We start from the raw sequence: 18,966 nt of genomic DNA on the forward strand, positions 1-18,966 counted from the left end.
CATCAAAAAGGGAAACCCATTCCTTTACTCCACACCCACCCGGGGCCAGGCGCAGTTGCTTACACCTGTAATCCCAGCACTTTGGGAGGCCGAGGCAGGTGGATCACTTGAGGTCAAGAGTTCGTAACCAGCCTGACCAACATGGTGAAACCCCGTCTCTACTAAAAATAAAAAATTAGCTGGGCGGGCATGGTGGCACATGCCTGTAATCCCAGCTACTCAGGAGGGTGAGGCAGGAGAATCATTTGAACCTGAGAGGCGGAGGTTGCAGTGAGCCGAGATCGTGCCAGTGCACTCCAGCCTGAGTGACAGAGTGAGACTCCGTCAAAAAAAAAAAAAAAAAAAAAAAACCACCTTTCAGGCTGTGGCTGGGTGTATGACGTGTCTTGGTCCACGTCAGTTCCTGGGGAATCACTGCTTCCCTTTCTGTGCTCCCCTTTCCCATGGGCCCTCGCCTGCCAGGGGCTGCAGAGCCCATGCCTACCAATCCCCCTGAGCACCAGCCTTGCATGGGAGCCCCCCTGAGCCACAGGTTCTGGGCCACCTCACCGCCAGCCCAGCCCCCGATGGAGGAATGCATGCTCTGGGTCTGGAGTGGGTGCATTAACCCATTGTCCAGGTGGCCCATGAGACTGGCGGCAAACCCAGGTCCCCCACTGCAGCCCACCAGGCCAGGGTCCCCTGGGCTACCTCTGTCTCCGTTTTAGTTCTGAACAGTCTAAAGCGTGTGTATCCAGGGGCCTTTCTTTGGGGTCCCAGTCCCAGCACCCCTCATCATCTCCCCCATCAGGACTTCCAAGCCCCCTGAGCCTCCTGCCCTCAGGGACCCAGAATGGGTCCTTTCCTCCCTGACCCTCATTCCTATCCCCAGCGAGGTGACAGCTGCTCTTGGCCAACTACGCCCCCTCCACCCCCACAGCTACTTTCACATCTCCATCAGTTCCTCCTTGTGGGTCCCAGGCGCTCTGCTGCCAGCTCCTCCCCACTTCCTCCTCCCTGGGGATGGATCCGAGCTATTGTCTTGCCCATGGCTTCTGATCTCAGGACGCTCTCTGGCCACTGTCATCCCAGCAGTGGAGTTCAGCCCACTACTCTGAACCAGGTTAGTCCACTGCGGGGGCTCTCCCCTCTCCCGGGAGGGTGGAGACCACAACCAGGCCATGTATGGAGCCTCCCTCTCTCCCGCTGTCGGGCACCCCCTCCTCCCCCTTCCCAGCCTCATTCATAGGTGTCCTGGTTCCCAGCCAGGCATCCAGGCCTGTGTGCAACTCCAATCGAGGGCTGGCCCACTGCCGAAGCTTTCATTAAAGTGTCTGCTGGCCTGGTCCTGCGGAGGGAACAGAGCCGAGATGTGGGGCAGGGAAGGGGCCTGCCTGGCTTCCATGCCCCCGTGGAGGGCAGCACCGGGGTTTTGGGCAGCAGGTGAGGGCTCTGTCCCCTCCACTTCACCTCTGGAAGCCCCACCTTTCCATCCCTAAGAAGGGGATAAAAATCCTTGTCTGTCCAGTCTCCTGGAAAATTAGAGATGGGAAATGGCTCTGGGAAAGGTCAGAGGTCAGTTTGGGCCCGGGAGGGTGACAAATGGAGGCAGCTCCAGCTGGCAAGGAGACCAGGGCAGAACCGCCAGAGGTGGGGGCAGGGGACAGGGAGGGAGATGAGTGGAGAAGACACCCAGGGGTCCCCCACTGCTATCTCCAGGAGCAAGATTACTCTCATCTCTGAGCGGCCCTTTCCACACCTCTGCCCCCACTGAAGCCCTCCCTCCTCTCTCGGACCTCTTCCAGTCCTGCTGAGCCCCCTGCACCTCTTTCAGGAAGCCTCCCAGAGCCCCCCCACCAGCGGTCTGGCCACCTGACCCCTCAGCACCAGGGGTCAGGCCACAAGTGCCCCGCAAAGCCCAGCGGGACTTTCCTTAGCCCGACTGGTCTCTGCCCTAACGCAGGCGAGTTCTGGAGCCAGGAAGGGGTGAGCGAGGTGCCAGGACTGTGGCCCCTCATCGCCCCTCTATGATCTCTGACACCTCTCCGGGTGGCATCAGGCCCCCATCACAGCGAAGGCTGGGTGGTGGGGCACAGCGCTCTGGGGCCGTCCCGCGCTGTGTCCCGGGGCGATTTCCCCACCGGAGGGCTGGAGGGAGGGGGCGTGGTGGCGCCCTCGGGATTCATGAGAACCAGACGTCGACTTCCCCAGTTGCGACATCCAGGCCTCCTCCAGGCTCCCATTGTCCCCGCTGCGGAGGGTCTGGCCACAGCGGCGGCTCCCGCGAAGCACCCGTCACCCGAGGGGCGCTTCAAGGGCTTCCGCGCCCCATACAGCCGCCACGCAGGACACTCCCCCGGCCCCACGAGCCGCGCTCCCGGGGCTACCACCACCCCGGGCTCGAGAGGTCGCTTCCGCGAGGAGGAGCGGGAGTCCCGCGCCTGGCCTGGGACCCGCTCTGCGACACGAGGACCCCGGTCCAGATGGGGCGACTCGGAGCCGGCTCCTGACCCCTCTCTCCGGGCCCCAGGGCCGGGCAGTCTCGGCAACGCAGCTGCGGGAAGCGAGCAAGCACAGGCAGCCGGCGCAGCTCGGGCTACGCGGAGGGCTGGGGGCGCGGCGGCGGCGGGGCCTGAGCCGCGCAAGGAGGGGCTGGAGGGACCGAGCCAGAAGGCGTGAGGGGCCGGCGGGGGCGGGGCTCGCGGCGGGGCGGGGGGCGGGGCTCGCGGTAGGGGCGGGGCCGGGAGGCGCCGCCTTGCGGGCGGGGGCGCGCCGCACGCGGGGCTGGCTCGAGCGCGCGGAGCTCGGCTGCCGGAGAGCCGCGCGGGGAACGCGCCGGGACCGCGAGGAGCGCACGAGCCTTAGAGACGGTGAACCAGGGAGGGAGCAGCCGCCACCGTCGCCAGCTCCCTCCCAGAGGGAGCCCAGTCCCCCGCGGGCCATGAGCCACCGGGCCCGGGGAGCCCGGCCGCGGTACCGGCAGCGCTCAGCCGGCGCCCCAGCCCGCTCGGCCGCAGCTGCGCGCCTGTAGGTATGGCCTCCTTGTACCCAGTTCCTCGCTCCCTGGTCCTTCCCCCGGGACCCCTGTCTGTCCCCCGGGACGTGCGCTGTGTAAGCACCGCTGCCCCGCGGAGAGCGGCCGCACGCGCCTCGGTCCTCGCGTGTCGTCTTTGTGTGCGCGGGTGGGAGGGAGGAGGGCGCGCGAGGGAGGGGACGCGCCCCCGGCTGGGATCGGCTCTCCGATCCCCATCCCGGGCGGGGCGGGGCGGGGAGCCTCTGGAGGGGGCCGAGCCGCCTCTGGAGCAGCTGCGCCCCCGCCCCCTGCTAGGGCCCCGGCCGAGTGGTGGGGCGAGAGCAGCCGGGCCATTAGAGGAGGGGTCTCTGGTTGGGGGAGGGGGCGCCCAGGTTTCTGCCCTACGCTGGGAGCACTGGGAGGGGGCGTCAACCTAGAATGAGGGTGAGGGCCACGGGGTGGGATCGGGAAGGACCTCCTTCAGGCCACAGTCTCCGGGCAGACACGCCCCCCCTTTGGCCCAGGCACCCCTTTCTCGACCCGCCCACCCGGGGAGCTCCCCGGAGCCCCCGATTGCGGGGAGGATCGTGGAGGGTGCCCAAGAGGTCGGCGCCTTTAAGAAGGGGCGGGTTCGTGCCCTCCATTCAGGCCCTTGGGCCTCTGCCATTGATGAACCTGCGGGCAGCGCCGACCGGAACCGCGCCAGCCCAGCGGGCTGAGGCCGGGCAGAGGCAGGGACGCTTCCCGGCCCCCTGCAGCCCGAAGTGGGGGCCTTCAGAGAAGGAAGTCTGCAGTGACTGGGGCCTCTCAGGAGCCACTCAAGGCAAACTGGGCAGCCTCAGGCGAGACCCTGAACAGGAATAAGCCAGGATCTACGTGCACTTCCAGCTGGTGCAAGGGAGAGCCTCAGGGTAGGCTGTCAGACCTGGGTGGAGCCCTACCAATGCCCTCGAGCCAACATCACCTACCCTGTAAAATGGGGTGGTGCTGCCTGCCTCCTGGCTACCGAACAGCAACTCCCCGCAGGAGTTGCGTCCCAGAGGCAGGTCCCCGGAGCTCCTCTGGGAGGACTGGGGGCAGGGGGTGTGGTTTCCCCAAGAGGCTTCGACTGCTTCTTGAGCCGAAGCCCCCCTACTCTGTCCCACCTTGAACTCTCACAACCTCTTCCCTTCTGACCTCCCCGCTCCACACAGGAAGAGGTTAGGAGAGTGACCTAGAACTTTTGGAGAGGTCTGGCAGTGGTGGTGGTGGCACTGCTTTTAGGCTAGTGTGGATCAGGGCGTTTTGGGGGGTCTCAGAGACAGTTTCCCACCAGCTGCTTCCTTAGAGGTCTGTCCTACCAGCATCCGAGAACAGCCCCACCGCGTGCCAGGCCGGCTTCTGATGCTGCTTGGTTTAATGCTTCTAGGTAATCAAGGGTTAATGCACATACTTTTCTTTTTACCCTTGTGAAAAATCTGTCTAAAGTGTCTAAATCCCTCTTCCCTACTTAGCATGGCTCTCCTAGGGAGGACTTCTGTACAAATACCCAGGGGTGGGCTTCCCTTGGGGGTCTTGGAAGTGGGATCTCCACCCAAGTGATCCTGGGCCTCCCAGGGCTGAGCTTTTGGTTTCAAACTTACTTGTGCCAAGCTAAGGGCATCAGGGTCGCTGTTCATGTCATCTTTACAACAACCCTGTGGGTTTAGTGCTATTATTATCCCCACACAGGGAGGGGAAGTGACTGGCCCAAAGTCCCGCAGTCAACAAGTCAGGCCTCCCAACCACTCCTCTCTGACAAGAGCCTGGCACTTCTTGCCCTGTCTACCCAGCCTGGGTTGCAAGGAATTGGGAGTTTAGGGACTTCAGGCCTCCTGGCTGCTGTTTTCCTGGGGCTAGGGTCCAGTCTTGAGGCCTGTGCTCATTCTTACTCTCCAGGTGAGGTCAAGGGGACTGGTCAGAGCCCGGGGCCTGGAGAGGTTTCTCTTTCCGGCTCACCTGGCTGGGTGCCGTTTTATAGCTATGCTCTGTCTAGGGGGATAGCAGGTGTGACCCCTCAACACGAGGTCACAGCCCACACCTGTTTGGGCAGAGCAAGGCAGGGCATCGCTGTGTGGGTGTGCAGCATCTTTTGGTTCCTCTGGGTGAAGCAGGGCTTGGGCCCCATTCTCCACATCTGAGGGTAGCGCCCACCTAGGGGGTGGGGAGGACAGCCAGCCAGCAGCTCACGGTCTGGTGGAAGAGACAGGCTACAGCCATGTGGTGTGGTGGAGAGGCAGGGGGCAAGGGTGGAGGTGGGGACAGGATCGGGGGTGTTCCCGAGGACTCCGTGGGCTTGGGAGCTTACCTGCTATTGGGGCAGAACGGGGAAGTAGGCAGTGCCTGGCTGGGTGCTGAGGCTCTATGCAGAGGACAAGCAGGAGTTGGAGGAAGAGGATGTATTCGAACTTGGAGGTGGTGAGTTTGAGGTACCTGGAAATCAGCCAGGCTGGGAGTTGAGCTCAGAGAAAGGCCCGGGGAAGCTTTATTAGCACCTGTAGTCCCCAGAATTTGGGAATGCTCAGATCTTAGGGGTGCCACCAGAGGTCTCAGGAGGCACTGGTATGTGTGTCCTGGAAAAACCAGAAGGCAGCTGGGTGGGATGAGTTGGGGGAGGTACTAAGCGGGTATCCTGCAGGTTTAGGGGGCTGGGCCAGGGCCCACGTGAGGCTTATGACGCTGGGGGAGTGGAAGGGACTGAGTGCCTCAGGCCAAGGCTGGAGATGGCGGTGGGGGGGAACCTCTGCTCTGCAACCCCAGAAAGGCAGGGTAGGGTGAGAGTAACCAGGGCCAGTGCAGGTGAAACCAGCCCAGCCTGCCCTCCACCTGCAGAGCCCATCCAGGAACTGTCCAGCACTGGGTGCTCCTGAAGGAGGCTGAGTCTGCCTCTTGAGTCCCCAAGCCCTGGCTTAGCTTGTTGTCCTGGCCCCCACTCCCTGCTCATCTGACCCCCACTTCCTGCAGAGCCCAGCTGTGGATGCCCCTGGCCCCCCAACCCGGCCACTCAGAGTGCCCCATCCCCTAACGGTGGTCATTTCCTTTCCGGAAACAGGGACTCGGTCTTCCTACTGTGCCCTTGGAAGGGGAGTTCCCCAGAAACAGGTCTCAGAAAGGGACCAACCTGGAACTTGGCTCCATACCCCTCTTTTTTTTTTTTTTTTTTTTTTTTGAGACAGTCTTGCTCTGTTGACCAGGCTGGAGTACAGAGGCGTGCAATCTCGGCTCACTGCAACCTCCACCTCTGGTGTTCAAGCAATTCTCATGCCTCAGCCTTCTGAGTAGCTGGGGTTACAGATGTGCACCACCACACCTGGCTAATTTTTGTATTTTTAGTAGAGATGTAGTTTCACCATGTTGGCCAGGCTGGTCTCAAACTCCTGACCTCAAGTGATCCTCCCTCCTCGGCCTCCCAAAGTGCTGGGATTACAGGCGTGAGCCACTGCACCCGGCCTCCCCTCTTGCCCATTCTGCAGCCCTGGACTCTCCCACCTGGCGTCTGGCACACAGTGGGAGCTCACCACAGCGTGGTGGCCAGTGCATTGAGGGTAGTCACCTCCCTCCCCAGAACCCCATTTCTTCATCTCTACAATGGAGAAACAACTCTTTCTTCCAGGGAAGATGTGAGGGGAGAAGGGTTTTAACAGGGGCATAACCCACTGAAATGTGGGTTCTAGAATGCTGACCTTGGCCACACTGGAGCCTGGGTTTATGTGTTGGGGCAGTGGGTACCTCTGCAGTTGTCTGCCACGAGCGGTTGGAGAAAAAGGGAATGAATGGAGCTGTGATTTTTAAACAAATAGCTTATTTAATCTTCATGACAGCCTCTTAAGGTTGGCACTGCTGTCACCTCCATCTTAACAGATGGGGAAACTGAGGCTCCAGAGTCCAAGGGGTCCTGCTGGGCACCAGGGCAGCTGGGATTCAAACCCAGACAGTCTGGCTCCAGATCTCAGACTTTTAACACTGTCCCAGCACGTCAAGTGACCAGAGGTGGTCATAGGGAGACGCCCAGGCAGTGGGGCTCCCTTTGCTGGGGAGCAACTGTCAAATGCAACTGTGGGAACCCCTGGGACTGAGGGTCTGCAGGCCCCGGCGCCAGCAGGGCTTGTCAAGCTTGGGATGTCTGCAAAAGCCGGGGGGCTCAGCAGAAGGGCTCCCACCCTCCCATGGCGGTGGCAAAGGCTGAGTGTGCCATGAGAGGCCTGGGGTTGTCCTGGGTACAGAGCTGTTATAATAGCTGCCTCCAAGTGATGCTGCTCAGGGCGGGCCTTGGACTAGAAAGTTATCTGCACGGAAGAGCAGCTAGGGAAACTAATGCTCAGAACAGCCAAGACCATTCAGTACCTACTCACCCATACAGAGGCATACAAGTCCCAAAGGCTCTGAATCCACACCTGGCCCCATCACCAGCCAGAAGGCCCCCACCCACCCATCATGCAGTGAAGTCATAGCAAGTTCAAGGGTGTTAAGACCAGAAACCATGCCTACTTTGCCTTCTGCCAGGGTGGTGGAGTGAACGCAGGTATTCTGGTGGGGGAGGGCTGGGGAATTCCAGCCACATCTGGCGGAATTCAGCACATCTGGCCCTGGTTCAGAGCCTACCTTGTGGGGATGCAGTCTCTGGGGAGGCGAGGAGTAAAATGGGCTTGAAAACCAACACCCACGTATTCAGCGGTGAAGCAGAGACTGAGCTGTGTGCTCTGTTCCTGAATCTGCAGGGGAGAGAGAGACTCATACCTAGTCAGCGGGTGGGAGTCACTCCAGGCCGGAGGGATGGCCTGCCCAAAGAGCATCTGTGTCCTGCCCAGGGAGGGATGCAGAGAGGAGGCTGGAGGGGTGGAAGGGACTGCCTTGCTGAGGCCAGGAGGGCGCTCGAGGAACAGCAGGATTGAAAGGGCCTCTGTTGTCCAGAGCAAGGCTGAGTGGGCCAGGCCCGTGCTGCTAAGGTCCTGAGGACTCCTAAGGGTAGTGGACATGAGAAGCCATGGCTGGGCAGCTTTTCTGAGGATGGTGGAGGTGAGCAGAGTGAGGCCTCGTCTCTTGTGTCAGGCAGGGAGGTACCTCAAGAAGAGGCTGCACAAGACCAGCCTGGGCAACATAGTGAGACCCCCACCTCTACCAAAATATCAAAAAATTACTTGGGGCCGGGTGCACTGGCTCACAATCCCAGCAGTTTGGGAAGCTGAGGCGGGCGGATCACCCGAGGTCAGAAGTTCGAGACCAGCCTGGCCAACATGATGAAACCCTGACTCTACTAAAAATACAAAAATTAGCCGGGCTTGATGGGATGCACCTGTAGTCCCAGCTACTCAGGAGGCTGAGGCAGGAGAATCGCTTGAACCCAGGAGGCGGAGGTTGTAGTGAGCCAAGATCATGCCATTGCACTCCAGCCTGGGCAACAGAGTGAGACTCGGTCTCAGAAAAAAAAAAAAAAAAATTACCTGGCCATGGCATCATGTGCCTGCAATCCCAGCTACTTGGGAGGCTGAGGCAGGAGAATCGCTTGGCCCCAGGAGTTCGAGGCTGCAGTGAGCTATGATTGCGCCACTTCTCCCCAGCCTGGGCCACAGAATGAGACTTTGTCTCAAAAAACAAAACAAAACAAAGCCTGTTTCCCCATCGTGAATGGTTCATTGGGGGATGGGTGGCACTGCCCACCCCAGGATGTAGGAGAGGACCCTTAGTTCTGACCCTCTCCCCCTTCATGCACTTGGTTCTCTGACTGCCGCTCTGAGGACGGAGCTAAGTGAGGGTGCAGGAGGAAGGGGGATCTCTTGGCAGTGGGGCGCAGCCTTTGGGGATGCTGCATAGCTAGTTTGACCTGTGGGACCACTGACCGTCCCTCCTCTTCCTGGGGCTCCTGGTCTCCTGTGGCTGGGATGGTGCTGGGGAGGGGGTGGGGGCGCCAGCTGGACGTGGGCGGGGCTCCTGCCTCTCCCCGCCCCAGGGCCACCGCCCACTGCGCCGCGCATCGATTGGTCGCAGGCCCATTAGCGGGGGCGGTGAGTCTGACTGATCAATATTTTAAGAAATGACCCGGCCTTGGGGTCTGGAACTGCTGAGTGGGCGGGGGCTGAAGACCGGCCTTTTTTTTGTCCTCCAATTGTCAGTGCTATTTTACCGCCGGAAAGCTGCCGCCCCTCCCCATGCCGGCTGGACCGACTGTGTAGCTGAGCTGGGGGCTGGGGTCTCTTGTCTGGGTTGCTGGTGTTGGGGTTAGGAGAGGCCGTGGCTTGGAAAGGCGATGAGCAGGGACTCCATTAGTCTTGCCCTGCCCTCCTCGCTCCATCCCCCCCACCAAAAACCCCTCTGAAGCCCCCATGCCATCCGAGATGGTAGCGAAAACATTTTTTCAGGAGGAGAAGGCAGACAGCCCACCTGAGCCTAGAAAACCAGAGGTGGGGCGTGTAATGGATTGGGGAGGGTGGTCTACCCGCCCAGTGCTCCGAGGAGGGCCAGCACCGTAGGGGGCCCTAGGTAGGCTTCCTTTGTCTCCAACGCCAGTCCTCAGAGAAGCAGCCTGTGAGGGGGAGAGGCAACCCCCTACTTGTCCCTGGTCCCAGTGGAATGACAGCCCAGTCTTCGATATCCAAGGCCATCACTTCTGCATCAGAATCAGGAGCCCCTACAGGCCACACACAGCTCCAGCAACCCCATTTTACTGATAGGGAAGCAGAGGCACCGAGAGACACAGAGCCTGGCCCAGGATAGAGTCCAAATCTCCCAGAACCCAGTCCAGCACTGCCCGGCACCAACTCAACTGGTCTGTTCCGACACCCTGGGACCATAGGGAGAGCTGACCACCAAGAGAGTTAAAGACCACAGGGTCTTGGAGATCAGAGAGGCAGAGCAGTATAGGGAAGGTTTCCGGGGAGAAGAGAAGGTTTTGTTTTGGTTTGGTTTTTTGAGACAGAGTCTCACTCTGTTGCCCAGGCTGGAGTGCAGTGGTGCAATCTCGGCTCACTGCAGCCTCAACTTACTGGTTTAAAGCAAACCTCCTGCCTCAGTCCCCCAGGTACCTGGGACTACAGGCTTTTCCACCACGCCTGGCTAATTTTTGTGTTTTTAGTAGAGACGGGGTTTCACTATGTTGCGCAGGCTGCTCTCGAACTCCTGAGCTCAAGTGATCTACACGCCTTGGCCTCCCAAAGTGCTGGGATTACAGGCGTGAGCCACCACACCCAGCCAGAAGAGAGGGTTTTGCACAATCTAAAGGCAGGGGAGATGTTGAATAGTCGGAAGAGCAAAGTCCCTAGCGAGGGCTTGAAACACCAACCTTGGCAATACCCGGAGGCTGGGGGAGCTCCCGCCCTGCCCATGACTGCACATGGGTTATAACATTGCAGACACCACCTCCTGTCCCATCTTGCCACCGAGTGGTCAGAAAGTGAGGAGAGTGGGCTCAGAGGTTGGGATTGTGGTCAGTGTCACTCACTCGGGGAGCCCCCGCGGGGTCACGCCTTGAGCCCAGGTCAGCCAAGCTCCCTACACATGGTCTCCTCCCCAGTTCTGGTCCCAAAGGTGGGTGGGGACAGCACACTCCTGCCCCTGCCCCTGCCACAGCCAGGCCCCCTTCCCTGTGGCTTGCAGTCTCCCCTCTGCAGAGAACCATGTCGGGGCCTCCCTCTCTCCATCTGTAGCCAGGTGGGAGCCTCCCTGCTGGCACTGCTGTTTGGAGACTTATACCTCTAGCTGCTCAACCTGCTTCATCTGTGTATCCAGGGCTGGTCCTACTGAGGACTGCTGTGCCCAGCATCAGGCCTACAGGCTCCTGGCTGGCTTGCGGGGTTAGGTAGGGGAGGTCAGGGCAGTCCCAACCTCCCAGTGCCTCCCAGGCCAGTCCATGCCTAGGACCTGGCCACACCTGCCATGCCCTTGGAAGATTCCTCTCTAAGTTCCACTCCCACTCCAGTAAGGGCTACCTGAGACTCACCTGCGAGAGCCTCCCCCAGGGCCCTGTCCCGCATCTCTGTGCCTTCTCCCTACCAAGAGTTTCTCCAGCCAGCAGGACGAGCTGGGGGGCAACAGGGATTGACAATGTCTGAGGACTCAGTACTGGGGTTGACTTCCTGCCTGCCCTCATGTGGGGGCATAATCATGTCACTCAGGGACCACACACCTACCCTTCCCAGGCTGCCAAGTCACTGGCTCTGAGCCCCCGGGGGGTCCTAATGGTACCGGAAGAGAGGTGGCCACCGTCAGGGGCACTAGCATACTGGATAAATTGTTGGGCTTGGAGCTCAGGGACAGGGTTTCATGGGTTCAGCTGCGGCCCCACCCCCACCCCAGGAAATGCCACCCCCACAGGTCAAGACCTGGTCCTGGGCTCATCACCTTCCCTGGAGGCCATGGTGGTGGCGGTGGTGGTGGTGGTGGTGGCAGGTGTGTTCCCGTCTCCACCCCTCGGGGAAGAAGCAAGTTCCAGGAGCCTGGACTATGACTCAGGTCTTCCTTTTGCCCTGCGCACCTTCTGTGTCAGATGGGGAGACAGTCATGAGGACAGACACTTGCAGTACCCTACAACTGGCACCATGCAAGAGAGACAGTCAGGAAGAGACTGTGGGAGCTCAGAGGAGACACTTGTGCTGGCCTGGGTTGGGGAGAAAGGAGAGGTGTCAGGGAAGGCTTCCTGGAAGAAGTGGCTTCTGGATTAATTATTGAAGGGTGAGTAGGAGTTAGGGGAAGAAAGGAGGGGGCAGGGGAAAGGTCAGGCATGAGCAAAGCTCGTGGGGGCCTCAGTCCCCATCCTCCCCCCACCTTCATGAACTCTAAACACCACCACCACTACCCAACCGCCAATATCCTGATAAGCCCTGCCCCCAACTCATTGTTTAGGCCCCCAGCACCCTTTTTATTTTATTTGCGCTCATGAAGCCCAATGCAATAACCACCTCTTGAAGGAAACCTTCCAAACTCCCTACTCCCCTCCCCCAGTACCAAGGCAGGAGTCTCCTAGGAGACCACTGGTTTGGAAACCCGTCCTTGAAGCTAAGCAGGCTCAACCGGGAGCCCTGTTCTGTCCCTGGGCTGTCCCTTGGTTATTGACTGCAGATTGATGGCGAGGTTGCCCCAAGGAGAGAGGGAATTCCCACGGTGCCCTATGGCCCAGAGGCCTCACAGATGATCTTGCAAAAGTGGGGCAGCTATTTTTACCTGGCGTTTAATTACAGGGTTTGGATCCCAGAGGAGAGATGAGATGGTGATCCCAGGAGCTGCGAGGGAGGGGCCTTCCGGGAACTGGGGATCTTGGGAGGACAGGCGAGGGCATGAACCTCTAACTCAGTTCCTTGGAAGGATGGTCTCTTGTCCCCCAAAACTGGGCTGGCTCCTTAGAAAGGGACTCCCCAGGGCACTACATCACCCCACTTCATCACTATTGGGAGTTTTCCCCTGGCTTGGATGGGGCTGTATGCACATAGCAGGTTGGACCTGCGCCCCCAGGGACAATGGCACAGCCCCCAGGTGATGGGCTGGGTCCAAGCCACACAGTTTAGCCATCCAGAGCTGTGAAGGACAGAGGGGTCTGGGAATAAGAGGATGAAGCTGGGGTGAGGAGACCGCTGGGATTCCTGGATTGGGGCATCTTCAAAATCGGATTTGAATGGGAATTCTGGGGGAAACCAGATTCCAGAACATGGGAATGTAAGTAGAAGCGTGCAAGCCATTGTGATGGAAAAAAACAGGGTCTCCAATGTCAGTTCAAAAATTTGGTCCCTTTAGCCAGGCATGGTAGCTCTTGCCTGTAGTCTGAGCTACTCCGAAGGCTGAGGCAGGAGGATCGCTTGAACCCAGGAGTTGGAGGCTGCAGTGAACTATGATCTTGCCACTGCACTCCAGCCTGGGAGACACTGCGAGACTCTGTCTCAAAAACAAAACAAAACAAAAAAAACCTTGGTTCTTATCCACAGCTTTGCTTTCAGATGCCTGTGGTCAACAGAGGTCTGAAAATATTAAATAGAAAATCCCGGAAGTAAACATACAAATAAAAATGTAAATTGCAGGCCATTCTGAGTAGCAGGATGAAATCTCAAGCCATCGCACTGTTCTGCTGTGATGTGAATTATCCCTTTGTCTGGCATATCCGTGCTTTAGATATGACCTGCTCACCACTTAGGAGCTATCTGGGTTATTAGATCCAAAAAAACGTAGTGGGCCAGGTGCAAGTGGCTCATGCCTGTAATTTCGGCACTTTGGGAGGCCAAGGCCAGAGGATTGCTTGAACCCAGGAGTTCAAGACCAGCCTCATCAGTAGAGTGAGATCCCATCTCTACACACACAAACACACAAATACAGTGTACAGAGGTTCAGTATTAGCCAGTTTCAAGCATCTGCTAGGGGTGTTGGGACATACACCCCTTGGACAAGAGGGAACTACCATATTTGATCCACAGTAGGAGAAGATCCCTCAAGTCCTGGAGTCACTGCAGACCTGGGCGAGAACCCCGGACCTGTCTTGTCACTAGCAAGCTGTTTGTCATCAGGCCCCATGTGAGGGCTTAGGCGGTGACAGCTGTGACATGCCTGGTGTGCCGAACACATTCATTTGTTCATTCTGGTCAGTGTTTCCCAAGCGCCTGCCATATGCCCAGCACTGAGGACACAGCCGCTTCTAGGTCTGGCAAAATCCCTGCCTTGTGAAACTGGCATTCTCGGGGGAAGGGGGTGGAGGGGAACACACGACCAAGCAACTAAATCTATGCTCTGTCAGCCAGCAATAAGGATAATGGTGAAAATAGGCAGAGTGCATGGAACGCATCAGAGGGAGTATCGTCATGAGAGGGATTTGTCATTCTCAAGAGTGGTCAGGGAAGGCTATCGGCCAAGCGTATGGTTGCGAAGAAACCCGAAGGAGGTGAGGGAATGTGGAGGAAAGAGCACTCCAGGCATGTGCAAAGGTCCTGAGGTAGGAATTTGGCTGCCATGGTTCTGGGAGGGCAAGGAGGCAGGTGCAGCCAGGGAAGAGTGGCAGGAGGTATGTCCAGAGGGATAAACGGAGGCAGATTATGTCAGGTCCTAGGGGCTGTGGATAGGGCTTCGGCTTTTACTCTGACTGTAGTAGGAACCACTGCAGGATTTTGTGCAGAGGAGGGACTTGATCTGTCTTGTGTTTTGGTTTTGGGTTTTGGTTTTTGTTTTGTTTTGTTTTTGAGTCAGTCTATCACCAGCTGGAGTGCAGTGTCACAGTCATAGCTCACTGCAGCCTCCAGCTCCTGGGCTCAAGCAATTCTCCCACCTCAGTCTCCTTAGTATCTAGAACTGTAGGCATGCCACCACATCCAGATTGGTTTTTGTTGTTCTTGTTTTTGAGACAGAGTCTTGCTCTATTGCCCAGGCTGAAGTACAGTGGTGCCATCACGGCTCACTGTAGCCTCAGCCTCCCAGGCTAAGGTAATCCTCCTGAGTAGCTAGGACTATAGGCATGCCACCACATTCAGATCAACTTTTTTTTTGTTTATTTTTTTGAGACAGAGTCTCGCTCTGTCCCCAGGCTGGAGTACAGTGGCACCATCACAACTCACGGTGGCCTCAACTTCCAAGGCTCAGGTGATCCTCCTGAGTACCTGGGACTACAGGTGTGCACCACCATGCCCAGCTAATTTTTTGTATGTTTTTTGTAAAGACAGGGTTTTGCCATGTTGCCCAGGCTAGTCTTGAGCTCCTGAGCTCAAGTAGTCTGCTCACCTCGGCCTCCCAAAGTGCTAGAATTACAGGCCAATGTGTAAGCCAATGTGCCTGGCCAAGACAATTATTTTGTTATTACTTTTCTTTTTTTTCTTCTTTTTTTTTTTAGATAGAGTCTTGCTCCATCGCCCAGGCTGGAGTGCAGTGGCACAATCTCGGCTCACTGCCAACTCCGCCTCCTGGGTTCATGCCATTCTCCTGCTTCAGCCTCCCGAGTAGCTGAGACTATAGGCGCCCACCACCACACCCAGCTAATTTTTTGTATTTTTAGTAGAGACGGGGTTTCACCGTGTTAGCCAGGATGGTCTCGATCTCCTGACCTCGGGATCCGCCCGCCTCGGCCTCCCAAAGTGCTGGGATTACAGGCATGAGCCACCATGCCCGGCCTTTTTTCTTTTTTCTTTTTCTTTTTCTTTCTTTTGTTTTTTTTTGTTTTGTTTTGTTTTGTTTTGTTTTTTGAGGTAGAATCTAGCTCTGTCGCCCAGACTGGAGAGCAGTGGTGGGATCTCAGCTCACTGCAACCTCCGCCTCCTGGGTTCAAGCAATTCTCGTGCCTCAAACTCTCAGGCAGCTGGGACTACAGGCATGCGCCACCACACCCAGCTAATTTTGCATTTTTAGTAGAGATGAGGTTTCATCATGTTGGCCAGAATGGTCTCAATCTCTTGACCCCGTGATCCACCTGCCTTGGCCTCCCAAAGTGCTGGGATTACAGGCATGCGCCACCACACACAGCAGTCTTGAGTTCTGAAAATGACTGGGCTCCTGGGAGGAGAACAGACTTTAGAGGAAGTGAGATCAGGATCCCGGAGACCATGAAGCAGCTGCTGGAATGCTGCATGCAGGAAAAATAGTTATGTGAATCCCAGGACAGCAGCCTGGACCGGGAGGAAGGAGCTGAGTCCTAGGTATATTTCAAAGGTCCAGCCAGCAGGATTCCATGTGACTTCTTCGTTTCTACCCGGCTTTGGGGGACCTCAGAAGAGGTCACTGAGGAAGTGAGGTCACCAGAGGCTCATGGGGACCCCACTTGAAAGCATCTGTCATCCTAGCCTCTTCTGCCAGCCCCAGGAATGACCCCGAGGTTCCCTGAGACTACTGTTTGGGGAGAGAATGAATGCAGGGCTGCCACTTCTGCAGACACCACCTCCTGCTTCCCCAGCTGTCTTTCTCTTTTTTTTTTTTTTTTTTTTTTTTTTTTTGCACAGTCTCACTCTGTCGCCCAGGCAGGAGTGCAGTGGCGCAATCTCGGCTTACTGCAACTTCTGCCTCATGGGTTCAAGTGATTTTCCTGCCTCAGCCTCCGGAGTAGCTAGGACTACAGGCGTGTGCGACCACGCCCGGCTAATTTTTGTATTTTTACTACAGCCTCCGCCTCTTGGGCTCAAGCAATCTCCTGCCTCAGCCTTTCGATGGCTGGGGTTACAGCGTGCACCACCACACCCAGCTAGCCAGCTAATATTTGTATTTTTAGTAGAGACGGTGTTTCACCATGTTGGCCAGGCTGTTCTCGATGATCCGCCCACCTCGGCCTCCCAAAGTGCTGGGATTACAGGCGTGAGCCACCGCCCCCTGCCCCAGTTGTCTTTCTGTTACACGCATCCATGCTGCTTGGAAGGGCTGCCTGCTGTAGTCCCACAACACACACGTGTGCATGTACACACATACACAGGCCCCAGAGAGTCCTAGGGGAGCTGGAAGGAGGCGACAGGTGGGCGCACTGGTCACAGGCCTGAAAGTAACTGCGCGCTCTTCTCGCCCACAGCCGCAGGTGGCTGCAATGGGACGGAAGCCATGAATGGTGCCGCCCCCGGCCCCGCCGCAGCCGCCCCGGTCCCGGTCCCGGTCCCGGTCCCGGTCCCGGACTGGCGGCAGTTCTGCGAGCTGCACGCACAGGCGGCCGCCGTGGACTTTGCGCACAAGTTCTGCCGCTTCCTGCGGGACAACCCAGCCTACGACACTCCCGACGCTGGCGCCTCCTTCTCCCGCCACTTCGCCGCCAACTTCCTGGACGTCTTCGGGGAGGAGGTGCGCCGCGTGCTGGTAGCCGGACCGACGACTCGGGGCGCGGCCGTGCGCGCGGAGGCCATGGAGCCGGAGCCCACTGACACCTCTGCACTCAAGGCAGCGCCTTACGGCCACTCACGGAGCTCGGAGGACGTGTCCACGCATGCTGCCACGAAGGCCCGCGTCCGCAAGGGCTTCTCGCTGCGCAACATGAGCCTGTGCGTGGTGGATGGCGTGCGCGACATGTGGCACCGGCGCTCCTCGCCCGAGCCCGATGCAGGAGCTTCCCCCCGCGCCGCCGAGCCCTCGGCTGAGCCCCGCGACAAGTGGACACGGCGCCTGAGGCTGTCGCGGACGCTGGCGGCCAAGGTGGAGCTGGTGGACATTCAGCGCGAGGGGGCCCTGCGCTTCATGGTGGCCGACGACGCGGCCGCGGGCTCCGGGGGCTCGGCGCAGTGGCAGAAGTGCCGCCTGCTCCTGCGCAGGGCTGTGGCCGAGGAACGCTTCCGCCTGGAGTTCTTCGTGCCGCCCAAGGTGAGTTACCCCATAACTCCCACCTCCTGGGGGGACCAGAGGGGGCGCCTGGGCAGCAACTGAGGGTGCCAAGGACACTGCCTTTGGGGACTGCGTGGTCTAATCTGGTTGACAGGGTGGAGTATTTGGTGCTAAGACCCTGGGAGGTGGGCCTGTCATGCCTCTTGGACAAGTCACCCCTTCAACCCTGGTTCTTCCTCTGCGAGGAAGGGCCCTCTGGCTACACCAAAGGGTTCTGGGGCACTGGTTTTTTCTTTTCTTGTTTTTCTGTGTGTGTGTGTGTGTGTGTGTGTGTGTGTGTGTGTGTGTGTGTATCCCTCTGTTGCCCAGGCTGGAGTGCAGTGGTACGATCTCGGCTCGCTGCAAACTCTGCCTCCCGGACTCAAGGGATTCTCCTGCCTCAGCCTCCGGAGTAGTTGGGATTTACAGGCACCCGCCACGATGCCCGGCTAATTTTTGTATTTTTAGTAGAGACGGGGTTTTGCCATGTTGGCCAGTCTGGTCTTGAACTCCTTACCTCAAGTGATCTGCTTGCCTCAGCCTCCCAAAGTGTTGGGATTACAGGCCTGAGCCACCATGTCCAGCCTTTCTTTCTTTTTTGTTTTGAGACAGGGGCTGTCACCCAGGCTGGAATGCAGTGGTGCAATCATGGCTCACTGCAGCCTCCACCTCCCAGGCTGAAGCAGTCCTCTGTTAGCATCCCACGTGGCTGGGACCACACACCACCACTCCCAGCTAATGTTTTTTTTATTTTTCTTAAAGACAGGATCTATGTTGCTCAACTGGTCTGGAACTTCTGAGCTCAAGAGATCCTCCCCCACCTTGGCCTCCCAAAGTGCTGGGATTACAAGCATGAGCCACTGTGCCCGGCCCAGGGCACCGTTCTTGATGTTGTTCAAGACACCGGCTACCTGCCCTCCTCTCCTGCAGGCCGAGGGTGCCTGGCACCTCCTAGAGCCGAGGCCTGCAGGGATGAGGGCAGGAGTGACCAAGCACATTCACAGAGGGCTCCCTGGGAGGTCTGTGTCTGACTCCATGGGGCTGTGCTCTTCCCCAGCTCAGCTGCCAGGCTCCAGCCCAGCGCCTGCCCAGGGGGTCCTTTTCTGGCCAGGGAGATGCCAGGCTTCTTTCTAGCCATCACCAACATTGTTGCTCACTGGCATGCACTGACCCTTCCCCTCTTAAGGGCTGGCCGTCAGGTCCTTGGCAGTAGTGTCACGTCTTCTCCAAGGTGGCCCCCCTGCTTTGGAAAGTGGGAATAGTTGTAATGATAGTGCCCACCCTCTGAGAGCCCACGGTGTGTCCAGATCCCAGCCTGGTGGGCATCTGTACAGACATGCTGTCATCATCTAGGTACCCCACTCCGGCAAGGTGAGCACATGGTCCCCAGATTACAGAAGAGAGCGCAGACGGATGCTCAGAGAGGGAGTGTGGCCTGCCCAACATCACCCAGATGGCAGGTGCCAGAGCTTAGCTAACATGGTGGGGCATGGTGGTGCGAACCTGTAGTCTAAGCTACTTGGGATCCTGAGGCAGGAGCATCGTTTGAACCCAAGAGGCAGAGGTTGCAGTGAGCCAAGACCACACCACTGCCCTCCAAGCTAGGCAACAGAGTGAGACCCTATCTCAAAAAAACAAAACAAAACAAAACAACTGGGGGCCGAGCACGGTGGCTCACACCTGTAATCGCAGCACTTTGGGAGGCTGAGGCAGGCAGATCACCTGAGGTCGGG

The 18,966-nt window shown here is 58.2% G+C and overlaps 1 protein-coding gene across 4 annotated transcripts in view; it reads left to right on the top strand.

Annotated features, from left to right (window-relative positions):
* The first annotated feature begins 905 nt into the window (after window positions 1-905).
* Window positions 906-18,966, top strand: part of SH2B2 (SH2B adaptor protein 2) — a 38,071-nt gene continuing 20,010 nt past the window's right edge. For 2 of the 4 annotated variants that reach the window (XM_017857607.1, XM_017857610.1), the window contains exons 1-2: window positions 2,749-3,010; window positions 16,458-17,233. In XM_017857607.1, the coding sequence (XP_017713096.1) occupies window positions 16,487-17,233 (747 nt within the window). In that variant the 5' untranslated portion in view covers window positions 2,749-3,010; window positions 16,458-16,486. Of the gene's footprint in view, window positions 1,103-2,748; window positions 3,011-11,148; window positions 11,675-16,457; window positions 17,234-18,966 lie in introns of those variants that run through there. The other 2 variants (XM_017857608.1, XM_017857609.1) reach the window with 2 other exon arrangements.

This window comes from Rhinopithecus bieti, unplaced genomic scaffold, assembly GCF_001698545.2.
Source record: "Rhinopithecus bieti isolate Rb0 unplaced genomic scaffold, ASM169854v2 scaffold_42772, whole genome shotgun sequence".
Lineage (NCBI taxonomy): Eukaryota > Metazoa > Chordata > Mammalia > Primates > Cercopithecidae > Rhinopithecus > Rhinopithecus bieti.